This window comes from Larimichthys crocea, chromosome X (assembly GCF_000972845.2).
Source record: "Larimichthys crocea isolate SSNF chromosome X, L_crocea_2.0, whole genome shotgun sequence".
NCBI lineage: Eukaryota > Metazoa > Chordata > Actinopteri > Sciaenidae > Larimichthys > Larimichthys crocea.
In genome coordinates this window covers 6727106-6754738 of record NC_040020.1, presented here as the reverse complement: position 1 = coordinate 6754738, position 27633 = coordinate 6727106, and the positions used below count along the sequence as shown (strand labels likewise).

The 27633-nt window shown below is 44.0% G+C and overlaps 2 protein-coding genes across 6 annotated transcripts in view; one reads left to right on the top strand and one right to left on the bottom strand.

The window, feature by feature from the left end:
- The window catches only part of zcchc7 (zinc finger, CCHC domain containing 7), a 97670-nt gene extending 83252 nt beyond the window's left edge, over nucleotides 1-14418 (bottom strand). For both annotated transcript variants that reach the window (XM_027282684.1, XM_019275143.2), the window contains exon 1: nucleotides 14117-14418. The gene's annotated coding sequence lies outside the window, so the exon portion shown is untranslated. The remainder of the gene's footprint in view (nucleotides 1-14116) is intronic.
- pax5 (paired box 5) overlaps nucleotides 1-27234 on the top strand; it is a 49597-nt gene extending 22363 nt beyond the window's left edge. For 2 of the 4 annotated variants that reach the window (XM_027282699.1, XM_027282700.1), the window contains exons 6-11: nucleotides 6232-6332; nucleotides 16288-16420; nucleotides 20011-20112; nucleotides 23686-23772; nucleotides 24703-24789; nucleotides 26533-27234. In XM_027282699.1, coding sequence (XP_027138500.1) covers nucleotides 6232-6332; nucleotides 16288-16420; nucleotides 20011-20112; nucleotides 23686-23772; nucleotides 24703-24789; nucleotides 26533-26615 — 593 coding nt within the window. In that variant the 3' untranslated portion in view covers nucleotides 26616-27234. Of the gene's footprint in view, nucleotides 1-6231; nucleotides 6417-16287; nucleotides 16421-20010; nucleotides 20113-23685; nucleotides 23773-24702; nucleotides 24790-26532 lie in introns of all 4 variants that reach the window. The other 2 variants (XM_027282697.1, XM_027282698.1) reach the window with 1 other exon arrangement.
- Nucleotides 27235-27633: the final 399 nt, after the last annotated feature.

The window sequence follows — 27633 nt, the reverse complement described above, 5'->3', positions numbered from 1 at the left end:
TCATTTGTCGCTGAAGCTTTTGTTTCAAAATATCGCGCAAGAACAAAAACCATCACGCATGAAATAAACATAAATGTCACATTTCCATCACGTTTTCAACATTTCTCTTGGACTTACATCATCTCGTTGCACTCTCTTCTTCTTCTGCAACGGCACCTGACTCGAGAACCAGCCGCTCTAATCTTCTAATACTCGGTAACAGAAGTGAATTTGGTTCAAATCTGCACGCAGTTTGGATGTAAAGTTTACTATAGCGGCCTCTCTTGCGTTAAAGCTTCCATTCCGACAAATCCATAAGTCAGCTACATGAAACAAACACAAATGCCACATTTCTGTCACGTTTTCAACACCGTCTTCCACTATCTTGTTGCACCCGACTCCAGAATTAACGCCACAATCTTTTTATCGTAATTTGTGTAACAGAACTTTTGCAGATTTTCCAGAAATTCAGTTCAAGTACGGCCAATAAGGATGGAAAGTGGGGGCCCTGACAAAACGACCTTTTTGGCAGCAGCCACTTTGACATGAAGCAGTAGACGAACACAGGTGTTTCCAGTGATACTAATTAAGGTTCCATTCCGTTCAGGTCAAACGGAATGGAACCTTAATTAGTATCATTGGAAACACCTGCGTTGACCCTAGCCAAAAAAAAAAAGTCCATACTGACCTTCAGTTGTCCTTTTCACAGCAGATGTTGTGACTTTTTATAGGTCAAAATAAAACACAGGTGTAATTAATAACTTAATAGTAAAATAATAAAGATGGCTCCATTCCATTAAGGTGTTAATGTTATTAGTTACACCTTTTGCTTTTGCAGTTATAAACGACTCCAAAATGTATCCAGGGTCTACTTTTCTAATAAAGCCGTATTTCATTGACAAGAATAACATGAGTCACGTATAATTACACGAATATGTGCACTCTGCTGTCTCTGTGGTTGAACGTGTAGTTCACGTCGAGGCTCTGTAATCTAATTAGCGGCGTTATTGTTTCACTTTGTTCTGTATGTGCTACACCGTGTGCTACATGTGCGGTCTGTCTTCCCGTTTCACTAGGACTGGACGTCGTGTTTCATAATTTTATATTAGAAATATTGCATCACATCCAGACAGCGTCGTTCGAGCGTTGTTGTTGTCGTCGCTCGGCGTTCACAGTTTATCTGCGGCGTTTCCGTGGCAGAGGTCTGCGCGGTTGGCTCTGTGGTCTAATTAACAGCATTGCTAATCACAGCTTCCATTAGAGCAGCCCCCGCTGGATAATGACACACGCACACAGCGAGGGGCGACAGTTGGAACAGCATGCACTGACATGGACAGACAAACACATACACAGATACACAATAATGCAAGCTTCACACACACACACCCATATGCTTGTCGGTACGAACATTTGTACACAGAAGGGAAAAAAAAGAAGACATAAACATACACAAGTCAACCACACAAGGCCACAATCACACTGCCTTGTTACGCTGACTTTGTCGTATCTATCTCTCAGTATAGGTGAATTTTACACATGTAGTACCAAGACGGTTACAGTGAGCCCACGTGCATCAGACAAGGTTCAAACCTCGACTATCTGAATACGAAATAGAGCATTTATCAGCCTGATAAAATGTTTTTTTGTCCCCAAAACAAATTCAGGGAAAAAAGGAATCACCTCATGCCCAATTTTAATTTGAAATTTGACTGCTGTGTTTCTACGGAGGCATATTACTGCCACACCAAATGTATCCGTATCACATTAAAACGTTATAACATGAAACGTTGATCAATGAGAAACAACTCTACCTTGAGCGGGTCAGGCTGATTTTTTCCTCCCGTGCATCTTAAAATCCTTCTTATCGTACGCACACTGATCACAATATCATCCACTGTACTCGGTGACAACAGAATCTCGCCATGTCTCGACCCTCAGCGTGAAACTGAACTTGATCAAGTCATGAGCGATATGAGAGTTTTTACATTTTAATAATATATAAATTATACTCGTATAACACCTGCAAATTTGTATTTTTCGGCCGTGGCAGCGTGAAAGCCTTTGGTCGGGTCATGAGGTCATTCTTCTGTGATATCTGTCACGATTATACCATTTTGTTTTTCCTGTTTAGTGACCATCATATAGTGCATCAATAAAACTGAGCTATTGTTCGTGTTTTTGCTGCCATCCCTGTGTTTCTCGCTATGATACAGTGAGTCAAAATGTCGGCGTTCAGTGCCACTGTTTCCTCTTACGGGCTGAAAGTGGATTAAACACTCGCCAATCCATTCAGGTTTAGAATATTGTATCTTCTTAGACGAAGCTTCGGATTTATGGGTCAAAAGGGGGGACCCGGGTTCAAGTCACTGACCCCGCTGTAGTGCCCTTGAGCAAGCCTGAGAAGTGTTTTTGTTGCGTGAAATTGATCAGAATGATTCGATCATATCATATATGTAGATGTGAACATGTGTCCAGGAAACCTTTCATTTAAGGAATAGAAATGGCAGCTGTGCGAGTGATGGGAACACAGGAAGGCGGGAGGCGTGTGTGTGTGTGTGTGTGTGTGTGCATGTGTGTGTGTCGGCAGAAGGATTGAGTGTGTGTGTGGGGGGGTAAAGCCCTGTGGTGACCTGTGCCCCCAGCCAAAGCAAGGGGAAGTGGGGGGTGACCGGGGGCAAAAAGTAGATGAATGGGAGTGAATGGAAGAACTTGACTTGTGGGGCCAAAAGGGGACTATTGTATCTTAACCTATTCTCTTATACACAGAGGGTGTGTGTGTGTGTGTGTGTGCACATGCGTGTATCCAACAGGAACAGGTGGACCTGTTCAGTTTTTGTTTTTTTTTAACTTGCGTGCAAATTATTCTTAGTACACTTGAAGAAATATTTTGTTTCGTTGTGAAAAAGTCTCTGTTTTGCACGAAGTATCGAAATATCAGCGCCGGCGTTTTACTCAGAATGCCAAGATGACCTCTCACCCCCTTGTGCATCCACTGTGACATGCAGCAGCTTACCAGATAAAAGACGCTGGGAGCAAGCAAAAGATGGAGGATGGAGGAGAGGGAGGGAGGCGAGCTCCGCCCTTCACCCCGAGTTCCTCTCAGTGATCGCCCCCCTGAAAAAACTTTGATCTCTGGAGTTTAGATGGGGCACAAGAAGCCGGGGCTGTGAGGTCAGACTTACGACCCTTGTCCTATCAGTATGATAATCTATGTCAAGTGCAAAAAGATGCACGCCGGCACTGTCCTACCCCCTGCAGACAGACAGACAGACACACACAAAGCATGCAGCGACGACACACACACACACAGGTGACAACTCTCAAAGGTATTTGGATTTAATAATTCAACTGTTCCCAGGTTGTCCAATAAACGGCAACGGCAGAGTCAGATGGAGCTGGTGATGGAGAGAGAGAGAGAGAGACAGAGGAGGTGGAAGAGAGAGGAAAAGGGCAGAAAGAAGAGAACAATAAGGGCTCATTGTTTGTTTTGTTCTGCTCTGAAAAAGAGGGAAGAGAAGCGCTTCCCTTCTGAGACTGACTCACAGAGATAGAGGCAGCTGTGTGTGTGTGTGTGTGTGTGTGTGTGTGTGTGTGTGTGTGTGTGTGTATCCGACAGTGAATAGGATTTAACCCGTCACGGCAATGAGTTTCTTTACCCATCCATGGATACAATGAGACCAGCCGGATATCAAGCTACACACACACACACACACACACACACACCCACACACACACGCACACACTCATACACTGATTATCATAAATATTGTTCTTACTGCTTGATTACAGTAGGTTCGGTCGCCTCCTTCCTTCTCCGTCTTTCTCCGGTTCTTTGTGGGGCGCTCTGTCGTGGGTCAGTCTTTGAGTGTGTATTTGCGAGTGTGTGTTTGTGTGTGTGTGTGTGTGTGTGTGAACGACACAGAGAAAGCAGAAAGCAATAAGCTGGCTGAAATGGTGCCATCAGAGCTACATGATTGATCAATTGAATTCCATCATGGGGACTGGCCGGTGGGATTAAATGGGTCGCCGTAGGTTACCAGGCTAAAGCATCATACGGGCTTTATCTCCCACCTGATTGGTCTGTCACCAGAGACCCCCAGACCATACACTCACACTGCTCCCAGCATCTGTATATGAGTGTGTGTGTGTGTGTGATTCTAGTAGCGAAAGAGAGATTATGATCAAGCAGTGTGTTTGTGAGAGAGAGTGGGTGAAAGAGGTTTTGTGTACTGAAAAGGTGTAGCCAGGTTTTGTGAGTTATGCAGCGTGCTGTGCGAGTGCGAGGGCGAGATTCTGCCTCGTGATTTGAGGTTTACTAGAAGTCTTTGAAATGAACTGAAAAGCACTCCGTGTGCCAGGTCTGGCTTTATCTTTTTATTAAGTTTTTCGACACAGAAACGTCAGATACAAGAGGTTACTACTCACACTGGGAAAATACAGTTCGCAACCAGGTTTAGTGGTATTATACCGACGTGGAATTGCAGATTAGTGTGTGGGTGAATAAGATAATCTACCATTTAAACGTCCTTCGACCTTGACTCATAACCTGCCATAGTTGTGCAGTAACATACAGCAATGAAGCGTTTGGGTAATCTGGCTAAAATGTTAGGTTGTTTACATCGTGTCTAATCTCGGGATTACGTTTATAAAGCTCCAGTATGTTTAGTTTGGGAAAGACTGTGGATTAGAATTAGGCAGTTCAAACACTTGGCTAAAGGGGAAACTTAGTTTAAAGGTCTTGGAGAGTTACATGAAGTCTCATAAATGTCCTCAAATGATGTCACTTGAGTCAAAGTCAGTTAGGGTCAATGACAGTATTAAGAGTGGACGTCGTATCCGTGATGTCCCCCATAGGTTTTCTGAACGCCGTCATATTGGCAGTCTTGCCCTTTTCGGCCTCCGGGCTAATCTAAAAATCGGCAAAGACTTGCGCTGAATGCCACCTGGTTGCTCTACCTGTCAATCAAAGCATCCACGCTCTTAATCCTGCATAACTTTAAGACTTAATATAATCTGAACAGGTGAGTTGGATATAAATTCACCCTCAGTAAGGTTGTCATTTAAATTAGCTACAGAGACCAAAACTGTTTTTTGTACCAGGCTGTAAACATGTTTATTTCTGCTGTGAAGTTGGACATTTGAACATGGGGACTTATGGAGACTGACTCACTTCTGGAGCCAGCCTCAAGTGGACGTTTGAGGAACTGCAGTTGCAGTTTTTGGCACTTTTGCATGGGCTTCACTTCACAGCCACAGGTTGTCACTTGTTTGGGGCTGCAGTCAAGTTGGATTGTTGGTAATGTAGGTGTCAGCCTTTGACAGGGAAGAAGAATCTGTGTGACTTTTATTTAAACTGTTAATTAGCTTTCATGCTAAATGTGTTCAAATACTCCGCAGCTCGAGCTTGTTAACTTTCTTCTTGCTACAGCACTCCTTGTTTTTTCCTCAGGATCACAGTCTGGCACAAATGGATCTGTATTTTCTGTCCAAATGGAAAAAAATAAAATATATATTATTTGAAGCCCCTTTCCCCATCTCCACCTGTCTGTCATATCACCCCCCCCTTGCTGCCGGACACACACACACACACACAAACTCACACTTCACACACACCAAACACACAGTGACCCCCAGGACTAAAATAGGCTCTCAGGAGCGGTTTGGAGCGATGAATTGGCTCTATAGCGGGGGATTTTCACCCTCATCCTCTTTTTCTCTTTATCTTTTTCTCTCGTTCTCTCTTTCTAATCATTTGTGGGCCGCGACTCTTCAGAGTTCTTATAATTGTCTCGTTCAGTCCCTCAGCCTTGCAATAACTGCAGGATACGAGAGCTCACAGTCTAATACTGATACCACAGCAATATATATTTGTGTGTCTGTGTCTGTGTGTGTGATACGACAAGAAGTGTGTGTATATATATATATATATATATATATGAGAGGCGAGGGTGTACTTTTGAGAGATCAAGAAGGAGAGACAGCGTATGCTTGGTAATGGATTGCATTTGTATAGCATTTTCTCTGAGTCTCCACAATCTATGAAGTCACTCAGTCCTAAATCAGCTTACTGCCTTTCATTTGAATCCAGAGTCTGCTCGAACTTCTCTCCCCACATCAGCCTCAGTGATTTTTTTTTTTATCTCTCTTTGGTGCTCCATCATCATTGTGTCTTTAAACCTCTTCTCTTTCCTCTTATTCCTCCGTTAAATATCCTCAATTTACAACCTCCTTTCTCCCGTCTTGTCCACGCAGGTCTGCAGGAGTCACCGCTGGCCAACGGGCACGGCCACAGTGGGCGGGACTTCCTCAGGAAGCAGATGAGAGGGGAGCTGTTCTCGCCGCAGCAGATCGAGGTATTGGACCGCCTGTTTGACAGGCAGCCACCCTGTCCAATCCAATCCAGCTCTGACCTCTATGTGAGCCCTGACTCTGGCAAGGTAAGGGCGTGGCACCGTGCAGGCTCTGGGCTCAGGCTGAGTTGGGTCAAGGTCAACGAGACTGTAGGGTGCTCTGATGAAACTTTCCATTGTAAACTGATAAAGCAAGACTAGCAGAGACAATGAGTGGCCAGTGGCAGCCAAGGCCAACATAGACTATAGCCAACATGTTGCAGGTCCTTGGGGATGCCTTTTAGCCGTGCATCCATCCATTTTGCTTCCCCACCGCAGCCCTCTGTTCTAGGTTTGATAAGCAGATTTCAAACGCTTGCACTGCTCTGCTTTGCTAACACTTTTCATAGTTCTTATTCCTTGTTTTTGTTGTTTGTTCAAGAGGGGTGTTATTTCCATTTTGATGACACCTAGTGCTTGTTCCTATTAAGTTTGAATGCCCTAATCTCAACCCACGGCACAACGCCAACAGGACATATTTCTGTGCCAGCCCAAAGTAAGTAACAACCTGGCCATTCCTTTTGAAAACCGCTGGGCTCTGCCACTGGTCAGAGGTGCCGAATACATCAACTGAAAACTAAAGTACAAAAAGGGAAGAAGAGCATGTAGTGTGATTATATTCATGGACATTTTTACGCCTTTATTTTGGATATAAACAACCCGAGATAGACAGGTTGTTAGCACATCCTAGAAACGTCAAAATGTTCATGAATGAGCTGCCCAAGTAGCTCACCTGGACAAGCATGCACCCCATTCATGGACATTCATTGACAGTTTTAGGGACTAGGCATCGTAAAGTGCAATTAGATGAGCGAGTTGTGGGAAAACGTTTTCTTCGAGACGGGTTAAACTGGGTTCATTTTGGTTGTAGACCCGTGAAGATCGGTCGAACCAAAATGTTGCCCCAGTCCCAACCCATCTCGAAGAAAGATGCCCTGGACGACTGAGAACCTTCGAACCTAAGACAACTTACCAACTCTCTTGTGTCTTTGGTGCTAGATGAAACGCTTGTCTCTGCTTCCAGCTAAAAGCCTGTCCTGCCTGCTATGCCTTGCCATGCCATGTCAACCTCAAAGAAACCAATACTGAGTCATTGCTTGATTTTATGCTGCTTCTTTAATGTTTGTTTTTTTCACTGAGCGGTCTAAAAATGTCGACATCAAACTGTGTTTCCCTGTCAGTCTGACAGACTGCTGTGAGTTTCTGTGGGCGGGCCTGGCATATTGATGTTCCTATAATCTAGACACGCTGCAGGAGTTAATGAGCATATTGACCCGGCTCTCGTTATGACCTCACTTCCTGCTGCTCGGGGGTGGGAACGGCGATGGAGCTGTCCGCATTGCTTATGCATCTTGGGAATGAGCTGCATATGTGTGTGTTGTTTGCGTGTGAAAGAAAGGAGCGAGAAAGGGTGTGTCTGTGCGTCTAAAATTGACCTCCCGCCCTTTCCCTGCAGTCGGTTAATGTAAATCTGAGTGGAATGGACAGGTGTAAGTAGTACGCTGAATAACAAAACGACAACAGGATAGCATTTGTATTCTCTCTCTCTCGTTTCTCAGATGTCCTCTAATCTTCAGCCCTACGCCCCAAATTAAGCAAATATCTCAAAATGACACAAACCTTTTTAAAGATGTCCCAACTTCAGGTTTATTTAGCCAATGTCAAGGGCAAAAGGACAAACACACACTAAAGGAGTAGCAGTATATGGAGTCACGTACAGGCTACAGCCTTAGACCTATAGGGCACAGTTTCATTCACATCGCTCTGACCGACATGGGGACTGGAGTGCCACAGGGCGAGAGGTCGACAGGGATTGGCTCTGGTAGCTCTATAGACTACGACTCGAGACTATAATACCCATGATTCATAGGTCAGTGTCCTCTCTGAGCCCGGTCAAGCCACTGGGGTCGTGGATAGAAGGGGGGGCTTTAAACCGGAGGTCGCACTGGGGTCAAACTGGAGCTGCATTGTGATTACAAAGAGCTGCACGCACACACACACACAAATCTACATCACTATCCGCCCCTCTACCTCCGCTCCCTTCTCTCATCCTGTCTAGTCGACCACCACCACCCCCTCACCCCACACCTCCCCTTATCCCGGCCTGCATTTCCCAGAGGGAATGATTGACAGTCATACCCTCCAACGCTGACACACTGACAGCTACAGCTCAGCCTCTCTGGTATGTGGGCTGAGGTGTGTGTGTGTGAGGCGGTGCTGGTGAGGTTTGTGGTCAAGGAGGGTCACGCCGTGTTGTGACTGACATTCCTAAAAAGACGCCTGATATATAACTTGGCCCTGCTGTTGATGTTGATGGTGCTGCCGCAGCAGGTGGCGGTGTGTTTGACGAGTGTTGGCTCGATGTCGGGTACCAACAGTATATTATAATGGTATACTAATATACTGTAATTTCAGCGGTTATTTCAAGCTCCTCGTTATCTTTTGGCTTTCTTGCGCTGAAACACGAGCCTTATTCATTATTTCTTCTCCCATCATCCCGCTGGAATAGATAAAAAAAAGTGAAATTGCTCACGTTCTTATTTTATCTGCCACCAGCAGTTACTCCCCTATCCTGTTTGTTTCAGACCTTTTCTTTATCTCTCCTCACTAACAAGCCATCCTTTTATCTCATCTCCCTCTCCTGCTCTTGTTCCCCTTCTCCCTGTAGTCTATTAAGTCCCACTATTAATTCGTGTGTGTGTGCTCATGTGTGTGTGTGTCTGTCAGAGGGCGTTCATTTGAATTTCCCTTCAATCACTTCCTATTACCCAGGTGATAAATCAGCACGGCTGATCGAGCCCCCCCAACCCATTCATGCTGCCCCGGGTCCAAATGCCTACCCCAGCACCAACCAACCAGTCTGGCTACACTGGGATATACAAAGAGCTTAAAAGGAAGCAGAGGGGTCAAAGGTGAACTGGTCAAAAGAAGCTGATAATACAGCATGTAACTGCTCTATAAACAGAGTGTTATTCAACTGGATGACAAAAACATTATTCGAGGATAAGACCCAAGACCAAACCAAATGTCAGTCTCTCTATACTTTCTGACTTCCAAAGCCTGTCTATAGCTCTCAACCCCAAACCTATTCGTCCCTATGGACAGAAAACAGGTCAAATAATAAATTAATAAAATCTCTTTTAACGTAACGCCCTAAAACAAACGGGCACTGTAGTTTTTAAACAAACGTTACTCAAACTGGAGTTAGTGAATTTGTTGGGGACTATTTCTAGCCGCGGATGAATGCAGATTTTGTTTCTCGAGTGCCGCTTTGAAGCTTATAATATGCGGCTTCTTCCACCTCCCAGCTAGTCTGAAAACCAACAAAGACGAGTATCGTCTGCGGACGATATCTGCGGACGGAAATTAGCTGTAGATATCAAAACTGTTTTTTGTACCAGGCTGTAAACATGTGTATTTCTGCTGTGAAGTTGGACATTTGAACATGGGCACTTATGGAGACTGACTCACTTCTGGATCCAGCCTCAAGTGGACGTTAGAGAAACGTTTGAGATGTTTTTGGCAGTTCCACGTTGGCTTTACTTCACAGCTGGAACACACATGTGCATTACAACGTGTCGCCCAGTGCAAATGTGGGGCTTACTGTTGTGTTTTAATCGTTTTTAGACACCAATGTCACAGAGGAATAAGCCACATTGAGGAGTTTGGAGTTTCGTCTCAAGTCATTTGCGTGAATTTGACCACTGAACCATTTGTGCAGCATTTGTTGGTTCACCCAAACACATGTGGATTTTACGTTACAGATACGTTTTCAGCTCAGACTAAGCTCACACAGTCATGTCTTCACCTCCGTTTTCAATAATCCACAGGATTCGCGTCGACTTGTGCCCATTTATCATCTTTAGACTTTGCATGCAATCGAGCCACCTCTAAAATTAACCTTGCCTTCAGTCTGAAGACAGAAAATACTTAGCAAGTACGTTGGTTTTGGTTTTATCATGAGATTTGTTGACAGTAAGAAAACAAAAACAGCCACATCCTTTCAATACTCTGATGAGATCACTACTCTGTACTCTGGCACTGACCACCAATACACTAATTTGTCATTTCAAAATTTAAATTGATAAATCATTCAGAAAATAATAATGTCAGTCCAATTTTCCATTGAAAATGTATGAACTTTTACAGCCTCTCCCCAGAGCTGAGGTGCATCTGGCTCGTCCGGGAAATGAATACCCTCCGCGCTGCCGCCATGCTCAGTTTGAGCACAGATGAATTCCTTCCCTACAATCCCTGTCTCAGTTTGTGGGCCTCGGAGGGAATCGTATTTGTTTAGAGTCAAGCCTTTTTTTTTTCCATCAGGAGTACACAAGACAATGTGAAGAGAGAGGGAGGGAGAGAGAGAGAGAGATGGAGAAATCTGGAGCTATTTGGGCAATGGAGAAAAACGGGAAATACTATTATGCAAATCGCGCAAGGCAACAAGGCCAGTCTCTCCCTCTCGCTCTGTGTGTGTGTGTGTGTGTGTGTGTGTGTGTGTGTGTGTGTCAGAGGGCCGATTAGGGCTCATCTGTTATTGATGTGAAATTTGGACCAAACCATTACCTTCTCAGATCTGAGTCAGTAGACCGACCTGCTGTGTGTAAGTGAGGAGTGAGTGAGAGAGAGGAAAGAGTAGCAGCCACATACGGTCAAAATAAAGGCCTATTCAGATATGAAGTCATTTATTTTAACTTGTTAGTTTAGCAGTTTGTTGTTCATAAAGATGCTCTGAGACTTTTGGAAAGGGAAGTAATCAACACAGACATACTGTTTTACATTTTTTGGCCACGGATTTCAGGCTAAAGAGTCTGCAAAGCTCATCAGTAACTCACAAAATGACACAAATCAGACAGAAACTGCAGGACTGAAACGGCAGGATGCGCCGTGTGAAGGCTTATCAAATGCCAAAACACTGCATTGCAGCTCGTAACACTACGGGGAGCGAGTTTACATCTCTCGAAGGTTATCACACTGGCAATCGCTCCGGTGTTTGTGAGATAAAGAGTTCAATTACGCCGCTGAAGTTGCAAAGAAATCCAACAGGATTTGTGCACTTACTTGCAGCTGATTGGCTTTGCAAGATGATGTTGCACTGTTTGGGAAAAGAAGTTGAACCAGGTTCAACTTTTATGCTCGAGCTTTGTGCCAACACACAGTTGTTAATATTGGTCTGAACGTGGCCTTATCCTTTCCCAAAACAACCATGCTTCTTTTCCACATAGCTCCCATCTTTCTTCATGTTTCTTCTATCCTGTCTCTCACCTCTCATCCTTCTTCCTGCCCCTGGTACAGCTCCCCCCCCTGCCACCTTTTCTTTTAACCCTCCATCCTGCCCTGTACAACTCCCTCACCACCACCAAACCCCCCCTCCGAACCCCAACCTCTCCGCGGCGCGGCAGCTGCGTCCCTCCTCTTTGATGAGGGCTGATGGCGCTTGTATGAGCGGTGGAATTGACAACATTTACAGGGCCGAATGAGAATGATCCATCTTCCTTAGCGGGCCTGTCACCCCACTGGCCAAACTTCATCATGGCCAATTACCACGGCAGACCCCTTCCTCACTGACGCCGCTGCTGCCTGGCCCCCCCATCTACATGGATACATGGACACATTAGACACCATTATAATAAGACAGAGAGGGGCCAAGAGAGGGAGGAGGGGGTGCAGGGATAGTGTGTATGATTGGGTAGGGGGGGAGAAAAAAAAAACTACAGGTGTGGTGTGTGAGGGGGAAGAGAGAGAGAGGGGGGAGGGCGTTAAGTGAGGAAAAAAAGGGCTTAAAAATGTGTCTGAAGTGTAAAGAGAGAGAGAGAGAGAGAGAGAGAGAGAGAGAGAGAGAGAGAGAGAGAGAGGTGTGTGTGTGTGTGTGTGTGTGTGTGTAGCGTACTGGGTAAGCTCTTATTTGGCAGGTCACAGTCCAGTGGTTGTGTTGTGTGTTGACGAGCACAGGGGTGTTTAAGAGGTCAGTGAGCACAAACACACGCCTACACTTACAACTCCACACACACAGATGCAGAGGTATTAAAAGGGTCAGTGCGAAACTCTCACCTCAAACACCTAAAGGAAATTCTGATTGCTGTCATTAGTGTACACGCACACACACACACACACTCTCACTCGCACACACACACACACTCACACACACAGGTCAGCAGTAACACAGAAAAAAAAAGGAGTGGAAGTGAGACATTTTTTCAGCTCAGTTTGTACACAAAGTAAGTGGATAACATTTACATACTACACTATGGAAGGAGCAATTAAACACAAACCGAGCTACAGCATGTATGTAACCATTCACTGGCTGCCTCTAGATGAATATGTGCAAGTTAAATTAACAAATATTTCAGTTTAAACCAGCAACTGTCTGTACGTACTGAAGCATTTAAACAACACAAACTGCAGAGTGACTGACTAAGGATGTACGTGACTAGTCAACTCGCCGATTAAACATCGCTGCTCTCACTATTCCACGCCAGAAATACCAGACAGTTACACTGAATATAATATTTTATTAAAGTACGACGCCGGTTAACAACCACCAACGCCACTAGCCGGGATGCAGCCTTTACGTATCGATGTGCCTATTCACATTTCACCATGGCTTATTTTGTGTCGATCTCATTGGTTGCATTTTGACAACCAACAATCTGAGCGGTGCTCAGGGTGGTATGAAAACAATGGCACAGCCAGCGCTGCGTTTTTGGTGAAACTTATGGCCTAATACTAATAAACAAACATCAGCGTCTATTTACATTAAATATCCTGAATTTTAATTAACTGACCCCGGACAAGAGTTTTCAATACATTAAACTCACGACTCGATACGGTTCACGATTTTTTTGTCCATGATACGATTTTCTCACGATTTTTTTTTTAATCAAAATGAGCTACAGACAAATTATGACCAAATAAAATGATCTCTTTATTTGTATGAAAACAATCTTAGGTGCTTTCTTTACAGAGACTCTAAAACAGTTTGTGTTCTCTTATATAAAGTGCAACTTACATGGTGGCTGATATGCTGCTGCATGTTGCTCGTGTTGCCGCTATATGTTGCAGTCTCTTGCAATATTTACATGCTGTTTTTGGTTTTGTCTGTCCATTTCTAACGGTTGTATTTGTGTATATAGGGAATCCAAAATGCCGCCACAGAGGTGATTTCAAACTGCTCGGTGCATCCTCTGTTTCAAAGCTACTTTCTACCGTCACCATGTCTTCTCTTGTTCTGTGCTCCGTATCTATGTAGTGACGTGAGTCACGTTACTTGATGTCTGACGTTGAACAAATGAATCACCAATCACTTTTGTAAGATAACGTAAGAAAAAGAACACATCCTACTTCTCTCGCATTCGCAAAGAATCGCGACTCATTTTTTCTGTCAACCGGTGCGAATCGTCACGCATTTGTACCGATTTTTAAATTACGTGTCACGATGCGTCGTTACAATCCCTAGTTTTAAATGAAAACAAACTGACTGTTTTTGTTGTTGTTTTTTTATAAACGTTGTACAAATAATTTTGAAAATATACAAGAACAAGAAACTAATTCCCCTTAACCAAAATGATCAAATCAATGACGTGCCTTTCAAAATATCCTAATAAATTCAAATAAAATAGTTAAAAATGTGCACTTTATTGGCAATACCAAAATGTCACGGGCTGTCCAACACACCTGTATCTGTACCTGTAGGTTTCCCAGGTAAAGCAGGCACAGCAGAGAAAATAACAAGTTAAACTGAAACTCACGGTTTTAGTGTCAGTCCTACGAAGAGATGAAACCAAACAGCAGCTGGTGTCAAGAAGTCCTCACAGGAAACACAAACAGTCCTTTCCGGGCAGAAATGGCGTCCTCACTGACTTTTTAGCTTTATCTTAAGTAAGCCCAGAAATTATCACACCCTAATTAAATGTGGTTAATCAAACAAGGTCCGTTTAGTTACCGTCCGGAACCGTTTTCTTCTGTTTACACAAATATTCAGCAGGCTAGCTGTTTCAAAGTTAGCATTTTTCCCGCTCCGTTTGCCTCTCTTCCGTGTTTTGTTTTTATTTGTCCACGCCCCTTCAGCCAATTACCAGCCAATCACCACGGGGGACCTTTGATTGATAGCTACAGTAACCAATCAAACAAGAACATCTGAAACTCGGGATAGACGACCCGTTAACCGAAGCCGTTAGTGTTGGGAAGTTCGATTCTTTTTACTGAATCGGATCACTTACTCTCGGACGGTAAATTGAACTGATCTTTTTTTTTTTTTGAGTCATTTCGTTCATTCACTAGTGCGGCCCTCTTTGGCGATGTAAACATGACAAATGAACGAAAGACCCGATCTGTATGAACGAACCGCTGTGTGTACTGCTCGTCACACAGGCCTGCGTCATGTTTTAAATAAACAAAACTTTACTACTTTACTTTAATGATTTCTGTTTCCTGTCCTGACTGAGCTTATGCAGCTGCCATGCGGCGCAGGGAAAGTACTGCATGAAAATAAACGAATCACTCACTGAGACCATTAGTTCAAATTGAACGATACGTCCACGAACGACACACCACTAGAAGCCGCTTGTCTTCAAAGCCGCCACAAAACTTCATGATTCAGGAGGTGTACGGTAGCATTAAAGGAAAATATGTGTTTAAACAACTTTACTTTGAATTATGTTTTATTTTTATTTATAATCTATAACCTTTATTTAACCAGGAAAGGTCCCACACACACACACACACACACACACACACACACACACACACATACTCACACATATAGTCAGCAGGCAGGTCATTTACCCATCATGAGTGTCACAGCCCTGAGAATCAGTGGTTAATCTATATATAGTTGGTCATCAGTATCAATGCCATCACTCTAAATCACCACACACACACAGCGGCAGAGAGATGAGGATGGATGGGTCATGGCTCGGTGTTAGGGTCAGTCAGAGGTGAGGGGACAGTTTCTATTATCCATCTATCTGTCTGCATTTAGAGGCTGCTTCACAGTTTGGTCCACATGATCTCAGGTGATCCAAAACACTACATTTTTTTTATTTTTAACATTTATTTAGCCTTTTTTTCAAATGTGTGGCACACTAGTAGTTTATGGCACAGAAAAAACTAATAAAAAGGTATAATTTGGTCCTAGGAGTATGGAAATAAAATATATTATTACATATTATTTACTTTATTTAACTTGTAATTATAAATATTTGAGTGTATTCTATTAAAATGAACTTCTTTTAGGTGTATAGCCTTCAAATGTTAAATATGTTATATAATATCCATTGACATGTAAGTTACTGTATTGTTGTGACCTCTATTTGCACGGAGCTCCAAAGTCTTATGTTTATAAAATTGTCAAGAGAGTTTGAGTGTGTGTGTGTGTGTGTGTGTGTGTGTGTGTGCACGTAAAGAGCACTGGGAGATTGTGTACGTGTGTTGAGATGATCACAGTTCTTATTGTTGTCGGTATCTGGGGAGACAAGAGGCTTTGTGTTAGCCATGGTCTATGCGATGCTACTATGTGTGTGTATGCGTACAGTGTGTATGATGTATGTGCATGTGTGTGTGTGTGTGTGTAAGGGTGAGAGAGGAGAGCTGAAGAGAAAGAGCGAGCTGATCCTGTGGTTATAGACTGTTGGACCTGGTTGTACAGTAAATCCTTGTCTTTGTAAACAGATCAATAAACTCTCAGCTGTAGGTGTGTTTCTGTATGTCCGTGTGTGTGTGTGTGTGCGTGGTGTGTTCATACTAAAGCTTCCTTGCTCTTTGCTTTGAGGGAGGGGCAGCATGTTGGAAATGTAACAGGATAGAACAAACAGATTGCTCACAGCTGTAAGCAACATCACAGCACTGTACAGTGTATTCATGTTGTGCCTAACAGAAAATCTCATGTTTTGTTCTCTCCTCACTTCCTGCCTCTGCCCAGACGTCAGATTACTCGGCCATGGCCTCGCTAACTGGCGGACTGGACGAGATGAAGAACAGTTTGGCCAATCCGGGTACAGGGGCGGAGTTAGGAGCCAGCGTGTCCGGTCCACAGTCCTATTCACTCGTTCCAGGTAAGCAAGACGTCCAACTGCAATAACTCCAGTCCCGGGGCGCCAGTTAGCTCAGTTGACTGTGCGAAGGCTCAGTGAGGTTAAATCTGTGGCCCCTTGCTGTGTGTCATCTCTCTCTCTCTCAACCTCTTCATCTATATCTGTCACACAAAGCCTGAAAAGTCCAAAAAAATATCTTATTATATCTTAAAAAAATAACTGCAGTCCTGGTCTGAAGGTTAAAATTGAAATCTAATTATATGAAGAAAAAACAAAAGACATGCTCACTAATTAGCTGTCCAAAAAGAATATTTAAAATGTTTCAACATCACAAATGAAACAGTTCTAGTTGAGCGTATATTAACATATATTAACAACAGCCATTCATAAAAACAGTCAGATATTAAGTGAGAATATAAAATGGCTAAATGATCATGGCACAAACTAATGCCAAGATGCTTATTTAGAGCAAATTAAGCTGATCTTGCAGTGTGAGTCACGTGACTCTATGGAAGAAATCAAGCCTAGTGCGCACAGGTCTGACATTAGTGTTACACAGAATAAAAACCCAGTAATTGGTATTCCAGTCACAGTGAGCAAAACGCCTTTTAAGTCCACATCAGCAGTAAAAGGAAGCTACACGGATTCTAAGTGAGTCAGTACTTTGGAGATCTCAGGAGAGGCCGAGAAGCCCAGAGGAACGGAGGAAAAGGAAAGGTGGAAGGATTGAGGAAAAGTGAGCGCCTCGTCTCTTCTCCGTCTCCATTTAGGGGCGCCGGGGAGAGGCAGCGGTTAATTAAGAGTAGACCAGGGAGCACTTGGACAAGGCTTCGACGTTCCCATCTGTAATGAGGGGAATCATAGTGCTGGGAATTTGGGATATCTGGGAAAGGGCTCTTTTTTTTTTTTTTTGCCCTTTTAAACCACTGAGGAATATTACCTGCTCAAGTCAGGAGAGAGAGAGAGAGAGAGAAGGAGACAGAGAATAGGAGAGAGAGATAAAAAAAATTCCATTTCTGCTTATGCATGCAAACACACACATTCATATTCACACACACACACACACACACATGCTGAATATTATGCATGCATTTCTTTGCCTGTCTTTTCTCTCAGAATAGAGCTCCCTCTAGGGGATCAGACGTCCGTGTGTTTGACTCAATGTTATAGCATCCTTGAAGTGTTTATGACTCCGGACACACGCAGAGGAGCAACATTTACACATTCAATCTTTCCAAATCTGTAGGGCATTTTCCATTTTTCTCACCCTGACCTAGTCCACTCAAGTCCAGAGGGACACACTGTCCCCTCCCCTCCAACTCCCTCCAGGTTTGACATATGTTGCTCTGATGGCTGTTTGATGTGGAGGGAGTTGGATAGGGAGACAGTGAAAGAGGAGGATGCGTGTTCATCTGTAGCTGCAAGTGAGCACGGAGGAGACTTGTACTTGTTCGTTGACCTCTACGGCAGAGCTGTGGAGAACAGATACATCAACACAACTGGCATACATATGCACGAATACGCTGCGTGCACACACGCAAGCACACACACACACACACACCTCAGAGGATCTGGCCCTGTCTGCCCCCTCTAAGTTGGGCTGTAGAGAGTCCATCTCTCCCTCTCTTCCACCCTCTCCTCCCTCTCCTCCTTGCCCTGTGCACTGACCCTGAGCGGATGAGTAGCCCGTCTGCACTAATGCCTCGCTGTCGCGTCAAACACAGAGAAAAACTTTACTACACCGAGACAGGAGGAGAGGAGGCGGAGAGGGACAGAGAGGAGGCTGGAGTAAAAGAGGGGATCTGTGAGAGAGAAACACAGGAAGAAAGGAGGGAGGTGAAGAGGCAAATATTAAGTGAAGAGGGCAGAAATGTGAGAGGATGAGCCTGTTTAACCACATGCGTTTTTTCTTTGCTTTACCTCATGACATCTCAATTTCTTCCCCCGTTTCTGTTCCTCTTGGTGTTTTTTCCAATAACGTAATGTTTTAAAGATTAACAGTGATATTTAAGAAACAACACAAACAACTTTTTGGATTAAATTAGATTTTAAGACACATCACTGACATGTACAGCAATGTTAGTCAGTCCAGGCTGCGATACCTCATACATTCATGGTCCTCAGAGGATGTATCCACATGACTTTACTGATCAAATGGCTTTTTCCTCTAGCGCCACCTGCAGGTTGACATTTCTGGTTTTCAGTGAAAAGTTTCAACAACCTTTGAGTGCATATTCCCTCTCACGATAACTCTTCATCTAGCGCCAACGCTGTGTAAAAATTGAAATGTACCCTCACATCAGCCTCTGCTTTATTTTGACTGATTGAAGCTGATAATACTTACAGATCGTACCTTTACTTAAAGGAGTACATTTACGTTGTAGTATTACTTTTAAAGTAAAGAAATACTCCTCTACTCTTCATCTTTGTCTTCCCTATTCTCTCGGTTTTGTTCTCTCCTCCTTGTGTTTTATGTTCTCTTCTCCATTTCCAATCTCCACCTCCTCCCGCTCCTCCTCTCAGTTAGTTAGTGGTGGTTAAGTGGAGGGGAAGTGAATGGGATTGATGGTGTTAACATCTGAGCTGTTTATGATGATGATAAATGTGTGTGTGCAGGGCGGAGGAGGAGGGTGTCGGCGCTTGTGTGTACACGTGTGAGTGTGTGTGTGTGTATATGATGATGATGATGAATGGAGGGCTCCCTCTCCACGCACTCCCAATGTCTACTGCGTGCAAACATAGAGAAATGATTTGGGCCGACACACTGTCATGTAGTCTAATGCAGTTATATATCCAATCCACCAAGTGACAGACAGAGGAAGGAGGAGGGGGGTGATGGTGGTAACGAGGGAAAGGGGTTGCTACATTAATAGATGTCAGCCGACGGAAAACGAGGAGGAAAGAAACAAAAGAATGAGGGACGTCCTGAATGTGTTCCTGCAGGATGTTCTCACGTAATATGAACGTATGAGAGTGTATGAGAATGCTGCTCTGTTCATCTTGAGTGTTCGTTATAATCACTGTCACGGGTGCAAAGAATACAAGAAATAAAAGTTAATTTGTTGCCATAGAGACACAGACTAGTTTCAGAGCATCACTTAAGAGGGTTTTTAATCGTTTCCACGGTTACCATAATCTCCATATTTATGGCAATTAATCGGACAGCGATACACTAATGTTAAAAACATGTGTCATAGTTCCTTTGCTGCACAAAAGTTACAATTTGGTCAAAGTAACACCTCAGATGTAACATTTGAAACAGCACAGGGAAGAAACAGTTCATTTTAAGCACACATCACCTTAGTCCCATCCATCCATCCTTTATCCTCATTATGGTCTTGGGGGGGCTGCAGTCTATGCCAGCGATTTAGGGCGAGAGGCAGGTTACACACAAACAACCATTCACACTCACATTAACACCTACGGGTAATTTAGAGTCACCAATTAACCTTAATCTCACGCAGACACGGGGAGAACATGCAAACTCCACACAGAAAAGCCCCAGCTGAGGTTCAAACATTAAAACTTAGAACTAACCCCTGATGATGGTATCGATAAAGTATTGTTAACTTTGTGTGTGTGTGTGTGTGTGTGTGTGTGTGTGATTACAGGTCGAGATCTAGCCAGCACCACTCTGCCAGGCTACCCTCCTCATGTTCCTCCCACTGGACAGGGCAGCTACTCCACCCCCTCCCTCACTGGCATGGTACCTGGTGAGTACACACACACACTTACACCACACACACGCACACACACACACACACACACACACACACACACACACACACACACACACACACACACACACACACACACACACACCGACTCAAACAGTTTAAACTTTTCTCAGGCTTTCCTTTACAGTAATAAATTAATCCACCTCTCGCCACCCGTCATCTGAGCATATCTGTTTGAATTCCCATTGGGTGTGTGTGTGTGTGTGTGTGTGTGTGTGTCTTCAGGGGGTGGTAACTTAGCTTTGCCACTTCCTCCTTCTTGTCTGTCTACACTAGGGCTGACAGTGCTCCCAGGGGGTTGCTGTGTGTGTGTGTGTGTGTGTGTGTGTTTGTGTGCACTTATAAGTATGTATATGTGTGTTTGTGCCCGTGTTGTGTGTGTGTGTGTGTGTGTGCCTCTCTGTGTATCATTAGAAACCAGCCACAGTAGCACAGCTGTCCCTCCTCAACATTAGTAATTTGTTTTTAATGAGAATCACCAGTGACCCACGACTAATTCATTCATTCCCTTCCACTCCGCCTTCTACGCCGCTTTTGTGTTTCAATCCTGGACCGCCATTCTTCTTCTTCTTCTTCTTCTTCTCTCTCCCTCTCCCTCTCTCTCTCTCTCTCTCGCTGTCTCTCTCAGCCTTGCAGTGGTGGTTGTGGTCAGTGCGATGTGTACTGCAGAGGAATGAAAAGAGAGAGACACAAAAGCAACAACGGCAGTGGAACAAAGTCAAAACAGTGTTGTTTACAAGTTCTTGTGTATTCCCAATCATTCAGTCTGTGACACACACACACACACACACACATTAGTGGGCTGATACACACACATAACACACACTCTCAACGGACATGTAAGAACAGCACGTCTAAAGATGGGTAACCCTGTCGCCCTGTCCCCCTGCGCTCGCCCCGTCCTCTCCTCAGGTTTGACAGCATATTCGTGTGTGTGTCTTTGGGTCGGTGTATATTTATGTGTGTGTGTGTGCTGGCATGCCGTTGTTTGTGTGCATGTGTGCGTTTGTGTTTTGACAGTGTGTATATGTGTGTGTGTGCGACCTTGACACTGAGCCACACAAGGGAGACCCCTGAGCCTCCTCTCCCCTCCTTCCTCCCTTCCCCTCGTCTCCTAAACAACCTGACACATTGCCGTCACTACGGTGATGACAAGGGGAGGATGTTCGCACCCAGGGATGCCATGGAGACCGCATCTCGACCCCACCTGACAGACGCAGCTAAACATACACACACATAAGCGCACGCACACAAAGGGTAGACAACTTCTACATCCGAACACACACACACACACACCAAGCACAAACAGTGTCGACATCTAAATTTTTCTCAGTGAATATTCGAATCCGCCTGAATCCCCGAGCTGACTGGACGGACTGGAGGAGATAATCTCCCAACTTTGCTTCTCCAGCTTCACCGTGTTTTATCTCAGCACTTCTCAGGCAAATTATCCTCCTTTTTGTCTGCTCTGTCTAATATCATACCTTCATTAAGCAAGCAACTCTCTTCTGCTGGTCTTCTTCTCTCTCTCTCTCTCTCTCTGCAGCAGGGGGGCTGACACTCAGAGGGGGTGTAGAAGAGCAGTGAGGCAGAACCGACAGAACGAGAGGGAGAGAGGAGGGATGGAGGGGGGGAGGAGGAGGGGATCGGTGCTGGTGCTGGTGGTGGTGGTGGTGGGGGCATCAGGGTCTGTGACTGTCAGCTATGGGAGAGGGATCCCCCGGGAGGAGTGAAGGTTCAGGAGAAAAGAAAGAAAGAGCAAAAGAGTCGGAGGGGGGAGAAAAAAATAAAGAAGAGAAAGCAAGTCAGCGGAGAGATGGAGGAGAGAGAAAAAAAAGAAAGAGGAGAAGAAATAGGGAAGAATGTTGTTTTGATGTGAAGGGTGACGGGCAGGGCTGTAGTCAGGCGGGCCAGAGGACGAGAGAGAAAAATAAAAAGAGAAAGGGGTGAAGGGAAGAGCGGGAGGGAGGGGGGGGAGACAAGAGGAAGAGGAGACCCCCAGACAGCGAGTAGTAAATGAGGGAGAAAAGCTACGCTATCATCCACTGTATAGGAGGACTGAGATCTCGAGATCTAGTCTGCAAAGCGTTCTACTGAAAACGAAGGGAAGGTTAAAGTTTCACTGCGAGAGAAGAAAAATCAAACTGAATGACGACATTCGTCATCGCCTTTAAAAACAACCACTGTGGTTACGGTTTGGTTGGGTGTGGACACTAAAATTGTCAGGCCGGACTCAAACGCAGAGGTGTCAGTGAGCTGTTTTATTTTGAAATAACAAAACCCTCTCGACAGAGTGATGCTATGAAAAACAGGCCTAAACTAAGGAAAACGAAAATCACTCCAAAAAGGAGGAAAAAACTCTAAACTGCTTTATGAAAAAATTATCAAAATTACTCACAATGAGGAAAATCAAAAGGCTGCAAAACATTAACTGAAATCTCTCCAAGAGATGCTGAAAAAACAACAAAACTAAGCACTATAAAACAAAAGGCTAGACTCAGAAAATTACAACAACAAAAAAAAAAATAACTCTATCGAGAAAGAAACAACAACGCACGAGCAAAACCGCTATGACTAAGGAAACAAAAACACACAAGCAAAAACACTACAGCTATGGCAAAACTAGGAAAAAGCTTAGGTGAACAGGAGACACAGACAATATATACAAAGGGTAATGGGCAACAGGTGGAAACAATCAGACCGGTGACACATGAGGAAGGGCAAGTGACCTGAACGAGAGGGCAGGTAAATATCAAAATAAAACAGGAAATGACGAGACAGAACAAAAAACCCAACTTGACCTCACCGCGGTGTGACAAACATGACTTAAAGGTAAAGGTGGGGAAAGATCACAGTTATTTAAAATATATATAAATTAGTTTAAGTAGGTAACTGGAAACAAAGTCACATTTGAGACAAATTGTTGGCCTGTAACGTCTCAGTCACACCTTTGCTTCTGACAGATAACTTAGTTATAAGTTTCATACAAGAGGTCAATTTTAGGCATTTAAACAAGCAACTAATGATGTCATTCCCCTGGAGAGAACAGTGCTTTTACATGCACACTCATGATCATTGTTTCAGTTATGTCCTGGAGCATGTATCTATAGTTATATAGTTTTTAATGAGACGCAGCAGCTCAAAATATCCTGCATGTCCAATCTTTGCTGCACCTTCCTAAAAGCTTTGAAAAGGTCACGCTTCTCCAGGTATCTGATGACTGTTTGCAATCATGAACTTCATTTATGCATGAGTTAGTCAGTAAAACAAAAAAATAATAATGATCCCACTGAACTCTAAATGAAGGTCTGGCCTCTCTCTCTGTCTCTGGTCGATCTCGTCCTCCACTGCTGGTGATCGGAGGGAGAAGCTAGATATTTCAGAGGAACGTTTAGGCAGTCGGAAGCCAAACTGGGTTCCTCCTCGTGGGGTAACACAGTCGGTACAGAGATGACAGACATCCAGCTGTGTGTAGGACTCAGTAAAAGATCGTCTCCTCCATCCTCTGCTGTTTCTAAACTCTGTTTCTTCTCCTGTGTTTTCTTTCAGGTGGAGATTTTTCCGGAAGTCCATATTCTCATCCCCAGTATTCCACATACAATGAATCGTGGAGATTTCCTAACCCCAGCTTATTAGGTAGGTGTACCCCAGCGCACAGTTCTGCTGACCAGAACTGGATCAATAATTGTATCAATGAATTTCATTTCATTCTGCCTCACACCCCAGCCCCGGCCTCTCTAAGACTCTTGTAATATGCTGTATCTTTCATGCTCGGCTGTTCATTTTTTCATTACATTACATTTCTTTCTGTATTGTACCGTAGAGTACAATACATCATAGACATACTAATGGCTCTGTGGAAGGATTTTTTTTTTAAAGACCGGCAATTTAGGGTGTGAATGGATCTGAAGAAAAGGAGAAGACAGACGGAGCGAGGAGGAGGAGAAGGAACTGATTAACAGACGTTTATCTGCATAAATCATCAGTGTTGCATTTTGGGATTTGCAGGATTTCATTTTGTGGAGTTTTTTTGTGGAGGAAGTTCATTTCGACCACTTATTTTTCATTTTTTATGCGGTCATCCTCACGCTAAGGACTAAGACTGAGCTGACCTGCCAACAGCAGTGATCTGAGAGACCGCAGTATTAACTTTGAAAGGCTTAAAAACGTGTTCTCAGACAACCTGAAGAGAGGTGTGCAGAATAAAAAATGTATTTTATCAAATACTGCATCAATGTCCTGTTATAAAACGACATGTCCCATGATAAAGGTTTCCCAGCATCATAATCATCAGCTAAATACATAATCCATCAATCTTTACGATGAGACAACTCCACCTTCCAAAAACCATCATGACGTGACTCTTCACATCTTTGCGTCAGTGTTTACGAGGACACATTAACCCTGAGTCAGTGTCAAAGTCATTGTCTGCAGGGAGACATTTAAGGGTCACGCTTAAAGGTCACAGTGTAAAGGTCAATAGGTGAGAAAGGTCATTGCCGTGCTGACCCCCACCCTTTCCTCTCCTCACCTCTCCTTCCTTCCTTCCTTCCTCTCTGTCCCCAGTGTTTCAGCAGGATTATGGGTCTCTCCTGGGGACGGAAATCGGCTGCTCCTCCAGTCTCTTCACCAGCCAGGCAGGACAGATGCAAGGTAGGTGGAGAAGGAAAGAAAGGAGTGAACTGATGATGATGAAGAAAAATGACGAGGGGACGAAGAGGAAGAGAGAGACTGTTAGGGAGTTTTAGGATGATAACGGACGAGCGGCCACATAATATGAGGACAAGATGCATGTTAGGAAGGTTTAAGATTGATGACGGGGGAATGGAGAGACTGTGAAGCAGAGGGAAGGCGGGGAAGGAAGCAAGGATGAGAGTAGAGATGACAAATGAAAGAAAGGGGAGTTTAAAAAGAAGAGAGAGAGGGCGTCTGAAGTCTTGACTGAGACTAAATAGTTTGTCAGGCCGGCTTAATGCCTCACTTCCCCAAAGAGCCTCCTGAGATTACCTGGACTGTGGACAGACATAACCTGTCAACACACAGCTGGGCTGATTGATGGAAGTGACAGAGACAGGTGTGTGTGTGTGTGTGTGTGTGTGTGTGGAGGTGGGTTGTTACCCTGTGTGTATTAAGGTGTGTGTGTTTCTGTGTGTCTTTGGGGTTACAGTATTGAATTGACCTCTTCCTCGAGGAGAGAATAGACTCAAGGGATCAGCGGTAGTAGAGCTGTACTCAGTGTGTCAGCTTAGACTGTCACTTAGATTGTGTGCGTGTGTGTGTGTGTGTGTGTGTGTGTGTGTGTGTGTGTGTAGGAGATAGAGAGTGAGTGAAGGTGGGAAATGAAGAGCAGAGTGTCAGAAAGTAGACCGAGTTCATTTTATTGGTTGTACACGACACAGAGAGTAATTTTTTCTGTCATTAGCTTCATCAGCTCATGTCATCTCATCCCTCTGCCTTTCACTGCTCACATTCAGAGTAAAATATAATCTCAACAGAAAATTGAAGCTGCTCATTTCCACATTTACACTCCGAGTAGTCAAAGGATAATTCAGATTTATTACAACTCGGGTTGTATTTTTTTTTCTTTTTTTACATCATTCCTATCTGTAATAATAAAAAAAAAAAAGTTAATTGCTCAGATCCGTGAACATGACGACATTTCTACAGAAGTCCAATCTAAGCAGAAGCACGAGACATGAGAGAAGTTTTAAACTGATTTCCTCAAGTTAGTGTAGCACAGCCCAAAAAAAATCAGGTGTACTGTGAAGGCCAAAAACAATCTGAATAGATTCTCCAAAAAAGATTATTTAGGAATTTACCTGTACGTCTTCATCAGGTAATCCAATAAGGGATTAATGTTGCCGATTTTACATCCAAATACTCATTTAAAGCTGTGACAGTCAATATTGTTAAATATTTTTAAGTGACATAGTCATACCAACTCTGGTGTTGTCCTCGGATCTGTGGAGCATACTTGCATGCTTTTCCGGGCCTCAGCTTCACTGTTTTGATCCACTCTCACCTTGTTTCCAGGCAGCTGTTTTCAGCAAAAATCTCCAATAAGACCACAATATGTTACCTGCTCAGAGAAGCAAAGTTAGTCACTAGCTGGTGAAGACAGCATAGGGAGCATTTAGCAGCTAAAGAACCAGATATTTCTGCAGGAGTTGGTGCAAACCAAAGCAGCAACACATTTTAAATGTGTCAACGTGTGTTTAAAGCTTGTTGTGCTGCCCACAAGTGGTCATAAATTGATTTAAAGGAGGTCTTAAATAATCTGGTGTCTCCATGTTCCCAGATTAGAGCACAAAGATATAATACATGAGTCAAAACTACAAAAACAAGACCAGCTGTTGTAAAATGGACTCTGGGATTTCTTTCTGCGTTTCTTCCCAGGGTCACCGTACTACTACAGTGCGACATCACGGGGAGCGGGCCCTGCTGCCACTGCGACAGCCTCCGCCTATGACCGCCACTGACCCCTCCTCCCTACTGAAAGAAGAGGAGGACCACGAGAAGGAGACGAGAGGAGGGAGGGATGGATAGCACCAGCACCACTCGATACAAACCTGCCTGCGCACGGACGACAATGTGGACAAAGATTTCCAGTTTTTGACGTCAGTGAAGTTTGAATTTTCTTTGACTGACACTGCTGGGCTGCGTCACAGACAAACTGTATGAGTTTCACATTACTGTGAGGAGACACGGGCGTGGCAGTGTCAAAAACTGATACATTCACGTGTTTTTGTTAGATTTGGACCCTCCTCTAATATCAAGGCTCATTTTTTTTTTTTTTTTAACCAATCATCTACAAACCCCGAGACGTCAGCGAAGCAGTGACTGAAGCTGTATTGTGATCTTCTGGGTAAAATGTTGTGTTTTCAGGTTGAAACTATTTGACTTGATTCGAACGAAATTCACTTTTTTCAAAACAAACAACAAACTTTTTATGCCCCCCCCCGAACATCAATCAATCAATTTTCTATGCCATGCTACGGTGAAGTAAAGACAATCCAAACTCTCATAACTTTAAATGACCAAAACCTCCCTCATCATTATCATTCCAGTCTCTTTGCTGCAGATTCAACACATTGCCCCTGGGATCACAATGCTTACTCGATAGGATACTTTTTTTTTAATGGGGAGCCTGTTTCACCATTGACCGTTCGCTAAGCCCTGGTTGCCGTTGCTATGCCTGTCAAGCTTTCTGCTCTCGCACGGCACATGTGCGGTTTACAGTGATAGCAGTAAACGTAGATCAGGACGTGTTTTGGCAAATTTAATATGATCTTGGTGAACGTTGGTTGGGGTTACTATGGTGACAGCTTTCTCAAATACAATAACGAACAGGACAGAGCCACAGATTTGATCTGGGGACGACCTGAAGCTGATGTAGCTGGTTGATGATGTTTGCTCTTTGACTGATGACCACTGTAGGTACAGAGCTAGGTTGGTAACATTTTAGTTTCTAGCAGTTCCTCAAACGTCCACTTGAGG